The sequence below is a fragment of the Tamandua tetradactyla genome, chromosome 11 (genome assembly GCF_023851605.1).
Source record: "Tamandua tetradactyla isolate mTamTet1 chromosome 11, mTamTet1.pri, whole genome shotgun sequence".
Lineage (NCBI taxonomy): Eukaryota > Metazoa > Chordata > Mammalia > Pilosa > Myrmecophagidae > Tamandua > Tamandua tetradactyla.
The window spans coordinates 48,352,618-48,365,310 of record NC_135337.1 but is presented as its reverse complement, the minus strand read 5'-3'; the positions used below and the strand labels follow the sequence as shown (position 1 = coordinate 48,365,310).

Here is a 12,693-nt window from a genome sequence, read left to right as displayed (position 1 = left end):
TTATAGCAGGACATTAAGTAAAAGGTGATGAACTTTACTAGAGAAATAGTAAAAAAGAATGGAGAAAAGAAAATAAAGAACAGCACAAATATTATATTGTTTTTAGATACCAATTTTAAGTTGTTATATACCATGGGAAAAGAGAACTGCATGACAATTGTAAAAAAAAAATCATTTATGTTGTTTAAATTTCTTTTCACATGGATTTCTTTTTGAAATAAGGTTCATTATGGTGTATGATAAAATCTCTAAATTCTTAAATTACCTGTCATATATATAAGAATATTGCTTCTATCATCAGAAAGAAGACGTTTTGACCTAGGAGTACTAGGTGGGATCCTCCCAGTTAATACTCGTAAAAAATTCTCCACAGTTACCTGCAATAGTAAGAAAAAATGGAGAAACCTGAGAAATTATTTATACTCTCAAAAATATTCCATCCTCTTTATCTACATATCACTCAACATAAACTGAAAACAAAATACAAAGAAGTGTAACAGAATATATTCACAAAATATATATATATTAATTAAAATATATAACTCAAAATAACTTCACTTTCATGAATATATATATGCTAAAAACTAACAGAAAAATAAATAGGTTCATTCTGAATTTTAAACTTTAAGTGCTATGCATAGTATTGCATTTAAAAACAACCCCAAAACTTAAAAAGTATTAATCACTCTTCAGAGACAATTCTTCAGGGAGATACAAAATATAAAAATGTGTAACTAAATTAAGCCACATTTAACTATTGCAGTTAATCTGTGTGAATATTCAAGTTAATTCTTGATTAACCACAAAAGAAAATAGTAATAAATTACTATTACTCCAAATTACATATCTTTGATTTTTTAAATTAAAATACTGAGTTGATTTCATACACATGATTTTTGTCACTCCACCATGTCCATTTGTCTGATCACCTTTGCAAGTATGTCTTATCAACATTCCATACATACTTATAACCAAGCAAATGGTGGAGGTGCATCTTCAAAAATGAAGCGTTTTGGATGACACATTCTTTTTTTTTTTCCTTACTTTTTTTAGGGTTGCCAGATAAAACACAGAACATTGGTCAAATATGAATTTCAGATAAACAATGAATATTTCTAATATAAATATTTCCCATACAAAATTCCTTATTCATCTGAAATTCAAATTCAACTGGATGGACAACACATCCTTGACAAAGGAGCCTGGATATTTATCAAACAGGTAGGGAAAGTTCTTACTCTGCATTATAAAAAGGACCGCCAGATAGATATCGGCTGTTACAAAATGAAAAAAGATAGAAAATTTTAACAAACTGTTTAAATTGTTTTCTTAAAGAGACTTCCTCCAGGGATGAAGACTCTTTAAGATGCCAGGGATCTTGAATAGCCTCCTGGTCAGTCATCCAGATGCCATTCTTCACATAATTGATGAATTTGGCTTCCACTTTGGGAAGGGAACCATATTTTTCTATACTTGCTTCCATTTTTGCTAACATCTTTCAACAAAACTAGATCCTTTCAGTGTCCTAGGAAGTTCTTTACCTGTTTTTTGAAAGATTCTTGACATTCAATCTTGGTGTTGATGTGGGCCAAATCAATCCATTCTGATTTGATTTCCGTACATTTTTGGCTAGAGTTTCTTGTACAGAGTTTGCCACTGGAGCTTTTTTCAGTTTCCTCCTTTTTCCTCTCTTTTTTTTACATGGGCAGGCACCGGGAAACGAACCCGGGTCCTCGGGCATGGCAGGCAAGCATTCTTACCTGCTGAGCCACCATGGCCCGCCCTTTTTTTATTTTTTCTTTTTCCTCTTTTACTTCTTCTTCATCATCAGCAGCAGCAGCAAGTATCACTTTTTGTTGTAGAAACTTGCTATCACTCCAGGATCGGACTGCTTTCCAGATATACTTAAGAGTTTCACATCCTCCTCCTCTTTATCTTCTGATACTGCATCTTCCTCCCTAGCCACTAAGTGCTGTTCTCTAATATGCACAGACGCTGAACCACACCTCAACTGTAAGACCACAGGTGGCATTATTCCAAATCCTCTAAGGAAAACCATTGGCTGTACAGATGTTTTCACAGTTTCAAAATTGGGTGGCTTTCACAATTCATTACCTTTGCTTCATCGATGTGTAGTTCATCCTTTGGGACTGTCCCTAAACTTAACTTTTCTTAAAGATGACTGGTGCTCATTTTCAGCATTATCTACCTTAAAGCGACAATCTTCACTGGCCTTTAGTTCATAACTGAGAAAACAGTTCCAGGACCTCGGGACTTATGCCCATGTCCAGTGAATCTCCACCACTGAATGGTGGCATGCACTAAGGTGGAAGAGAAGGTTCAAATTCTAGTGAAGACACTAGATATGCAAACAAGAAGGTAATAATTTAAATGCTGTGATAGAGGCTAGGAGAGCCAAAGAAATGTGAAAGGTCTTAGGTAGGACAATAATAACATACAGTGTTCAAGTAGGTGAGTTCATACTATTTGAAGGGAGAAAGGAGAAGTTATAATAATTACATTGGGACAACAGATATAAACTTGGGCTGTCCTAGGGAATTTGAGGACATAGGTCACTCTAGACCTAGAAAATAAGTCACTGAAGGAAGTGACACCTGAGCTGAAACTAAAATAGGTAAGGAGTAATAAGGCAGCAAGGTGAATGAAAGAAAATCATAAGCAAAGACAACAGCTTAAGCAAATGTTTGGAGCACAGAAATAGACAAGTACAAGGATAAACAAGTACAGCAGTACAGAACAGAATCACACCAGAGGTGTCTTTGATTTTCAATGTATTTGTTATTTAGATTTCAGTAGGTTTATCTCTAACATGTAATAACTTTTAAACTAGATTTCCCAACGTGGAATTTCTGGATCTCTGAGATTCTTTGAAGGTGTATTTAAAAAAATCATAGAGAGTAAAAAGCTCACTTAAACTGAATAAATTTAAATTTAAAAACTATAAAATCTATTGAGGTTTCTTCTTCAACTTTTCCCTAGATCATGGATGGGTAAAATGTTGACATATATGTATACATATACATATATATACTACTCATGTATACATACTGTTAGGTTCACAGTTTTCTTAGAAGATAGCAAAACGTTAAGTGTTTTAGTAGGACTTTATGTTAGCAAGTGAGGAAGGGAAATTTTGGGTCTACATTTTGAGATGAATGAATAAATAAGCAAAAATTCAACCATTCATACATATTTCATCATTGAACAAATATTTCTGAGTGCCAACTATGGGGTACAGGTGCATGCTATGTATAAGAGAAATAAGATCCAGGTCATATCCTTAAGGAACTTACAGTCTGGGAGTGGACAGATATACTTCAAAAGAGGCCTGGGAACACAGAAGAAATTGTATCTTACTTTTAGAAGACTTGGTAAAAAAGGAAGACGTATTAACAAGGAAAACTTCATAGAGAAGGACTTCAAATTTTAAACATACTTCAATCTACTATTAAATTTAAAATGAAGTTTCAAAAGCAGAAAATACAGTATGTTGCCATTTTAAACATTTACATATTTAATTATCTATGCATTAATTAAAACACTGGAAGCACATGAAAAGTAGTTATTTCCATGTAGTGAAAATATGATTAAATTTTTTGTTAGTCATTTTTCTAAATTTTCCATAATTAATATATTTATTAAAAGTACTAAACTTGAAATTTTAGATTGGATATAAAAGACAAGCAATACATTTACTACCAAAAAAAGTTGATACATGAAACCTCACTAAAGTAAATATTAACATACAAGGCAGTATAAAGTTTTTCTATTTTAAATACTGTGGTGGTTTAAAGATGTTAGATACCCCAGAAAAGGTCATATTCTTTTAATACATTAATGAGGGTGCAGACTTGTTGTAGGTGGGACGTTTTGGTTAGGTTATATCAACTGAGATGTGACCCAACCCATTCAAGAGGGGTTCTTAATCCTTTTACTGGAGTCCTTTAAGAGAAATGAAATTAAGAGAAGTTCATAGAGAAAACTCCCAGAGAAACTAAGAGAGGACCCACAGAAGCTCAGAGAGGAAGAAACTCAGAAGCAAAGAAATTCAGAAGTAAAGGACTAGTAGATGCTAGCCCTGTGCCTTCCCGTGTGACAGAGGTATTCCAGATGCCAGGAGTCTTTCTGCAGAGAAGGTATCGTCCTGCTGATTCCTTAATTTTGGCATTTTCATGACACTACAACTGTAAATTTGTAGGCTAATAAATTCCCATTATAAAAACCAACCCATTTCTGGTAAGCTGCATTCTGGCAGCTTTAGCAATTACAGATACATATTTGAAACAGATACATATATGAAAAAGTTCATAATTTAACAGTTTTCCATAATTTCCTCAATATAAGTTCCAGAAATAGAACTATATCAAGGCTTCAGTGATAATTATGTAGAGAGTTTAAAGGAAAAGAATAAGTCAATTTTATTCTACCACTATTTTAGAGTTTAAAAGAGAAACTACATTTTTAAAATGTTGCAAAATTAAACAATTTACCTCATAGCTTCTATAATCCACTTCCACATCATCGCCATATACATTTAGTTCCATATTCTTGTGACTAAACACTGTAGCCGGTTTAGGATTTCTAGCATTGCATGCCATATCATCTGCAAGCATTAGAACAATGTGACTAGCAAAACAGAAAAAAGAATTTGTTAACATACTATTCAAATAAAACCAAAGAAATTTTAAAATATACATTTTTATATATCATGTTAAAATTATGTTCACTCTTTTCTTCATTAAAAGTAACTCCACAACTCTAAAAAATTAAAGCATACATTTAAAGGGACTTTAAAACTGTTCTTTATACCCTTTTTAGCATAAATTTTAAAGAAATTAGAGCAATCTGGCATGAACTTACCCTCAGAATGGGAGGTTACTAAATAAAATTTTTTCCCAACAAAGGATACTTTATTCCATAAAGCAAAAGAAAGTGAGTTACAAGAGCTACACTATCTTTCCTAGATGTTTTAAAGAATTCTAGTATATTTGATATTCTCACAGAATCCAAGTGTAGTGGTATGAAGCTGTTATGTACCCCAGAAAAGGCCATGTTCTTTTAATTCATTTCTGCAGGTGTAGACCTGTTGTGGGTGGGACCATTTCATTAGGTTATTTCAATTGAGATGTGACCCATCTCATTCAGGGTGGATCTTGATCTCTTGCTGGAGTCCTTTTTAAGAGGATAAAACACATACAGAAGTTGAGAGATGAAATTAAGAGAAGCTCATAGTGGAAGAACCCAGAGAAGCTAAGAGAAGACCCATAGAACCTCAGAGAAGAAGCCACTGAAGCCAGAAGCTAAAAGCAACAAAACCCAGGAGTGAAGGATGAGCAGATGCTGGCCATATGCCTCCCCACATGACGAAAGTATCACAGATGCCAGCAGCCTAGCTTCAGACTCCAGGTATCTTCCTGTTGATGCCTTGAGTTGGACATTTTGATAGCCTAAGAACTAAGTAAGTTAATAAATCCCCATTGTAAAAGCCAGCCCATTTCTGGTATATTGCATTCCAGCAGCTTTAGCAAACCAAAACACCACATAAAACTATGATCTTCCAAAGAACTGAACTTACCGATTTGAAGCATTTTCAAATGCTTAAATATGAAAACATGCAATCTACCAACAAGTATTATCAGCAAAACACATCTTCAAGTCAATCACTAGCTCCAACTCCATCCCCCTAATACCTGTTACCAGCTTGACTAGATGCTGGAATAGCTTCCTATCTGGCGCCCTGCTTCCACTCTTGCCCCCTTACTATTCATTCTCCTTATAGCCACCAGAATGATCTCTCTTAAGCCAAGTCATTAAACTTGACAATTTAAATCCTTCAAGGATTCCCCAATATAATTAGATTAAAATTGAAACTCCTGAACATGGTCTAAAAGGCCCAAATAACCCTTAGCCTACCTCTCCAACTTCAGCCCTGCCTACCCACACTCACTCTGCTCCTTCCACACTGGCTTTCTTTTTGTTCCACGGATATCCCAAGCTTTTCCCACATCAGGGCCTTTATGTTTGTTGTCCCTACTGACTACATTTAGACTTCTGTCCTCCAAGATCTTCATATCATTCCAAACTCAACTTACATATCTCATTACCTTATTTTATTTTCTACAGATTATTTATGAGTCTGAAATTCCAATCACTACCCCCCACCCCCCACCCCCATTGTAAGCTCTCTGAGGGTAAGAGCTTTATTTCTTTTACTCAGCACTGTATTCCCAAGACACACTACAAGTGTCTGACCTATAGTAGGTGGTCAATAAATACTTGCTGAATGAATGCAACATTTTCATTTTTGCAATATTTTTTGAAAGAAAATTACAAATCTCTCTTACTTAATTTTCAACTTGATCCTACCATAAAACTGGCAAATATGAATCAAGCAATTCACTATTCTACCATATACTTAACTTTCCAAACCTAAGGGAAAAATTAACGTGATATACTATTTGCTTGGCAGGAGACAACAAGAAGAAAATGTTCTGCTGCATATGCTCCAAATACATTAAAGTTCAAAACTGAAACATTATGATTTTCCTTGAAACTTGGCTAGATTTTTATTTTGAAAGGGATCCAATCCTGTCACATTCAAAGATCACATCTTCAGCTGTTACTGATTCATACTCCCAGAACAGTAAAAATTAGTCCACTTAAAATGGAAAATATATCTGTTCTTTTTCATTACTTAAGGAGATCATTAAATTATATTGCTTTTATCAATTATATCTTGTTGAGTTATAGGCCACTATTGTACAAGACTGAACTGACCTCCAAATTTCAATATAGATAAGAGTATTCTTTTGTTTAAGACTCACTTCACTCTATAAAACTAAATGTTTATTTAGTATCTATACAATATCCTCATAAAGAAGTAGCAAGTTCAGCTCAAAATCATAAATTAAATCAACATTTTTCCCACAGATAATTTTTACCATCAGTATAATTATAATAACCCTTAGTTAATATAACCTATATATCATAAAAATTATAATATTTGCAGTAATATGGATAAATAAGAAATGAATCAGGAAACAGACTGCATTTCAAAGGTCTATAAGTCCAGCCAAATATTCTAATTTGTTATTTCTGAAACTTAAGAAATGCTTGAACTCTTCTGGAGGGGGGAAAAAAACATACTCACTTGGCCCAAGTGCCTCATGCACTTTTATAAATGAAGGAGTCCCAAATATATAGGGCAGGCTGCGTGGCTGGCAACACCATTGAAGCCCCTTGATGAACTCCAGAAGAGAGGCTCACTGGCTGAAGAAACAGTGAAAATTCTCTTTTCCCTTAAAAGTCTTCAACTAATTGGATCAAATCCAACTGGCCGTGTTTTCTCATATGCAGGAGACACCCTTAGTTGATCATAGATATAATCAGCTACAGCTACAATCAACTGATGATTTAATAAACCAGCCTTCTAGTGTATCACCCAGCCATGAAATATCCTTGCAGTAAAAGTTAGGCCAGTGCTTGCCTGACCAGACAACTAGGCACCATCAACTGGCCAAGGTGACATCAGAACCTAGCCATCACAATACACAACATAAAAGTAAACTCCTATGGTAGGATGAAATATGGACCTCATTAATCTTAATCCATTCCTGTAAATGGAGTGTAAATAGAACCTTTCAAAGACCTTTTTTTAGTTAACATGTGGCGCAAAGAATGAGGTTGGGCCTTAATGCTATTAATCCTATTATTAGAGGCTTTATGAACAAAAAGTCATATGGAAGATAGGAAGCAAGAGGCTGAAAATCAACCAGAACCCAGAAGAAAAAGGAGAAGACATTGTCGAGTGACAGAAAAGCCAAGGAACCCCAAAGATCATAGGCCAGCCAGAAGATATTAACCCTAGGGGGAAGCAAGTCTGCCTATGAACTATGAGCCAATAAAATTCCTATTGTTAAGCCAATCCATTGTATGGCATTTGTCTTAACAGTCAGAAAACTAAGACAACTCCTTAAGCTTACTGTTCTTATAAAAAAAAAAAAAAAACAAGACAAAATTATAAATTAAATTCTAACAGTACTACAAAATTAATAATATTCTAAGAATATTAATTCAACTTTTATTACGATGTTTTTTAGTATACTAAATGACTGTTGCTATGTGAACACACACAAAAAAGCCTCAGGACTGACTTCATACTTATTTTTTTTTTAACATTTTGACATCCACACTAAATATAATTTGATGAGACAGAAAATGTCTCCTCACAAAATATGTTGTAAGAAAATGCTATTCACTTCCAGCCTTTGTTTACCAGCTCAGGATAATCAGATCTAATATTTAACTAAGACTTCGCCAATAAACATACATTAAATGTATGTCACTTGATGACGCTTTAAAATGTCTTTTTCACTTGAATATTAGTTAAGCATCACAGCAGTTATTTAAATCTTCTGAAGCAAGGTATCAAATCAATCACTGCTAAAATAAAGACCAAAAAAATCTACACTGAAGACATACTACTATATTCCTGCAAATAGTGAAAGCAAGTTGCTTCGTATTAAGACAAAATTCACAAAATATATCCACTTCACACTAATGATATTCTTAGAGTTTGGCAAGTCTATTCTACCATGTGTGATGACTCAATTCTCACACTTTATTCTGTTCAAGCCCCAGTAAGAGCCTCCATCACACTACAAAGCATATGGTAATATGGTCTTCCCTCCTACAAAACCAAAAGAAAAAGTGAGCACTGAAATTATATGGCAAGTTCAGTTATGTAGTGGTTATTTACATAAATGGTTTCTACATGTTTTGAATCATGCAGTCCTAACAGTAAAAAAAAGAAAAGAAATGGGAAGACACATCCAGAATTCTATTTTTGTTATACGTATTTACACATTTACTACTTTAAATACATATATTTAAAAGTAAGGCATAGGGCCGGCCACAGTGGCTTAGCAGGCAGAGTTCTCGCCTGTCATGCCAGAGACAGGGTTCAATTCCCGGTGTCAGACGACGTGAAAAAAAAGAAAGTAAGGCATAACTTCCTTCTTTTTATAGAAGAAAAACAGACATTAACAAAACTGCAAATATTTTCTTCCCTTACCACACTTTGGTATCTGATGATCATGTAGATTTTTAAAAGATTATCATCAATATGTAAATGAAATTTTAAACTTCTCAAAAAAAGGTGTGGTAGGTTAAATAAATTATGTGCCTCAATTGAGATATGTTCTTAATCTTAATCCACATTCCTATGGGTATACACCCATTGTAAATAGGATCTCTTAAAGAAGTTATTTTAGTCAAGGTGTGGTACAACTGAATAAAGCTGAGCCTTAATCTGGATTACTGGGGTCTTGTATAAACAGAAGCTCAGACATAGAAAAAGCCACGAGAAGGAGCCAAAGCAGAAAGTCAGAGGGAATGCAGGAGAAAAGGAGAGGACATCACCTTATGGTGGGAAACAGAAATAAAGCCAAGGAACCCCAAGGATTGCCAGCAAGTCAGCATCAGAACGCGAATGACCCCTAGAGGAAGCAAGCCTTCTAGCCTCTGAAACTGTGAGCATTTCCCATTGCATAGTATATGTTATAGTAGTCTGGTTAACTAAGATAGAGGGTGTGAAACCCAATTTGAGAATCACGTAAGAAAAAAATGGCCTAAAATAAATACTTTCCCATTACTATGTTGTCAAACATTGCAGGAACTGCTAAGGTCTGTATCTGGCTGCTAGGCTGTTTTTAATCTGCCTTCCTGACATTATTCCTTAGTCTAACCAATACCAAGTATCCAAAAGACAAAAAAAAAAGGAAAAAGAAATTTAAATATTTTAGTAATTCTTCACAGTCCTGGATCATTAGAGTTTGACATTTCAAAAGTATAACTTCCCATTTAAAATAGACTGCTATTACCTTAATTAAATGTTTTCACTGAATGAAGTTTAAATAAATTTCTATATTGTTCAAAATGTTTTTAAACCGTTCACTTAAAAACACTGTGCATCTGTAACCATGCTATTAATCTGATATTACTAGCTTGCAGCATCTTCAACTACCAGGGATAAGATCACCAGACTTACCTTCAATAATATCGCCATTACAATCTAGACCAGTAGCTGAAATTAAAGTAGCAGGAGATATAAGGGCCAAAGGCATCTTTGATGCTCTGTTAAATCTCTCCTTTCTGCCTCACAAGTGCTGGTTTTTTCCTGAAAAATTATTCAGGATATTCTGCAGATTATTGCTTTTGCAGTATAGTAATGAGTGTTGGACCAAGCAAATTCAACATATTTTGTTATTTAATTGGTGGCTTCATGCCAGGGTAATTAACTTTTAGGCTTTTTCATCTTTTCCTCTTCAATTTCCTGAGGAACCTCCAAGTTAACTCTCTTCAAAGCACTAAGAAACTAATCATAACAAATCTGCTAGTCACAGATGCTGATCCATCATGATTTTCTGTATTACTTTCCAATCTCCAAACGTCAAACAATTGGCATTACTAAACTATAGATTGCTAAACACTTTGTACTTATATTGTTAGAAATTAAAACTAAAAAAAATGGTATCACCAGGACAGAGTCATGAGTAGTACACATGTTATCATATTACCAAATTACCTAAGAGTAGAGCTGGCTTTAGGTTCATATATTTAAAGTGATACGTGACTTACTATAATAACATAATAGCTAATATTTATTGAACACTTGGTATGTCTCAAGTAATATGCCAACAAGCACATTTCAAGTATTATCTCACTCATTACTTCTATTAGATATATATTATTATCATTCCTAATTTTACAGGTGATAAAACTGAAGCACAGATAAGCTCTAGGTCACATAGCTGGTTAGCAGTGGAGCTTGAATTCAAATCTAGATTTGTTGGACATGATCCTGAAACCACGTGAACAGAATCTGAAAGGATTTAATGATGTGGTTTAAGCGGTACCAATAATTTAATCAACTCGTGATTAAATGAAATCATTGCTTTGGTTCAATATCTATGGCCCATAACTGAAATAAAGTAAGACTCTTGAAATTCTAAATAGAGTCGCCCAGAGACCTTAGCAAACTCTCAAATTGAAGAACAGCACCACAGCATATAATTTCTTCTTTAAAAGTAGTGAAGTACAACAGAAAAACCTAAGTGCCTCCCTGAATGCAGAAATCAGAGAACAGAATTTCAAGGAGATGTAGAGGTTAAGGCCCTAGACAGTCTCTACTCAACTCCCCAAAGCCTCTATCTCTTACAAAAAAAAGCACTGGGGTTACATCCTGCTGCTGTCTCTTCTCTCAGGAGGTCTCATCAGTATCAAGCCTGACATTTTCACTCCCAATCATCTGCACCAGTACCCTATGCCCTAAGTCTTTCATATTTCACTTCTACTTCAAATTCCCCCCCAATGTTAACCACTTGTCCTACATGGGGAGGTGAAAGCAGCAGAGACCCCATTCTACCTTTACCCTTTTCTCTCTGAGTTAATATCACTACTATGTAGACAAATTCCCCATCTCTTTTTCCCTGTTTTCCAATGCTCTATTGACCACTAAATGGTTACTCAAACACACCAGCTCAAGGCTTCGAATTTAATCTGTGCATTACATTAACAAAATTATAAGTTATATTTTAGATGATAACTTCACAGAAATAGTCAAACTAACAATGCTGCATTCATGAATGTCATTGATCCAGTATAATCTATTTTTGCCAAAATACATCAGATAAATCTTTTTAAAAACTTGACATATAACAAATATATCATTACAATAGAAACCAATATGTACAATTTTTCATATATTCCCATGCTTACCAGAAAATTTACTTTTGTTCAATTCCTAGTAATGTTCTTGTACCGGTTCGAAACTGTCATGAAAAGCCATGTTCTTTAACCCTCATTCAGTATTGCTGTGGGGGGGGATCTTTTTATTGTTTCCATGGAGATGTGACACACCCAACTGTAGGTGGCAACTTCTGACTAGATGGTTTCTATGGAGATGTGTCTCCACCCATTCAAGGTGGGGTTGCTTACTGGAGCCATTTAAGAGGGAACCATTTGCAGAAAAAGCTCAGAACCAACAGAGTCCACACAGCCAGAGACCTTTGGAGATGCAGAAGGAAAACATCCCCCAGGGAATTCTTATGAAATGAGAAACCAGGAGAGAAAGCTAGCAGATGTCACCATGTGCCTTCCCAGAGGAGGGAAACCCCAAACTTCATCAGCCCTTTCTTTGGAGTTAAGATATCTTTCTCTGGATGTCTTAGTTTGGACATTGCTATGGTCTTAGAACTGTAAACTTGCAACTTATTAAATTCCCTTTTTAAAGCCCATTTCATTTATGGTACACTGCATTCTGGGAGCTTTAACAAACTAAAACAGATCTAGACTGATTTAGTCTGTCTCCCTGACTCAACTACTTTTATGACAAGAATCTTGGACTCTTCCTTAACACTAACAGAAGATTTCAATAGTCACTATGCCTCTTTAGAAGGCTGCAAACAATTTCTTAGGACTTGACCACAAAACCCAAATTATACATTTTGCCTGAAAAACAAATGCAAACACCATTAATAATGCTTTCTTTAGTACATTTTTATTCTCAAACGGTAAGAAAATCAGAGGTCTTTATAATTTTCTCTATACATTAAGCAAGATAATTATGATATTCTTTTCATGAAGAGGACATTTCTTTTGAGGTATCACTTT

General features: G+C 34.7%; 1 protein-coding gene across 3 annotated transcripts in view; it reads right to left on the bottom strand.

Annotated features, from left to right (window-relative positions):
• The window catches only part of PIGK (phosphatidylinositol glycan anchor biosynthesis class K), a 162,172-nt gene that overhangs the window by 120,792 nt on the left and 28,687 nt on the right, over positions 1–12,693 (bottom strand). For all 3 annotated transcript variants that reach the window (XR_013159392.1, XM_077120573.1, XM_077120575.1), the window contains exons 4-5: positions 4,512–4,647; positions 266–377 (exon numbers count right to left, since the gene is read on the bottom strand). Coding sequence is in view for 2 of the 3 variants with exons in the window: in XM_077120573.1 (XP_076976688.1) it covers positions 266–377; positions 4,512–4,647 (248 nt within the window). In the remaining variant the exon portion in view is untranslated. The remainder of the gene's footprint in view (positions 1–265; positions 378–4,511; positions 4,648–12,693) is intronic.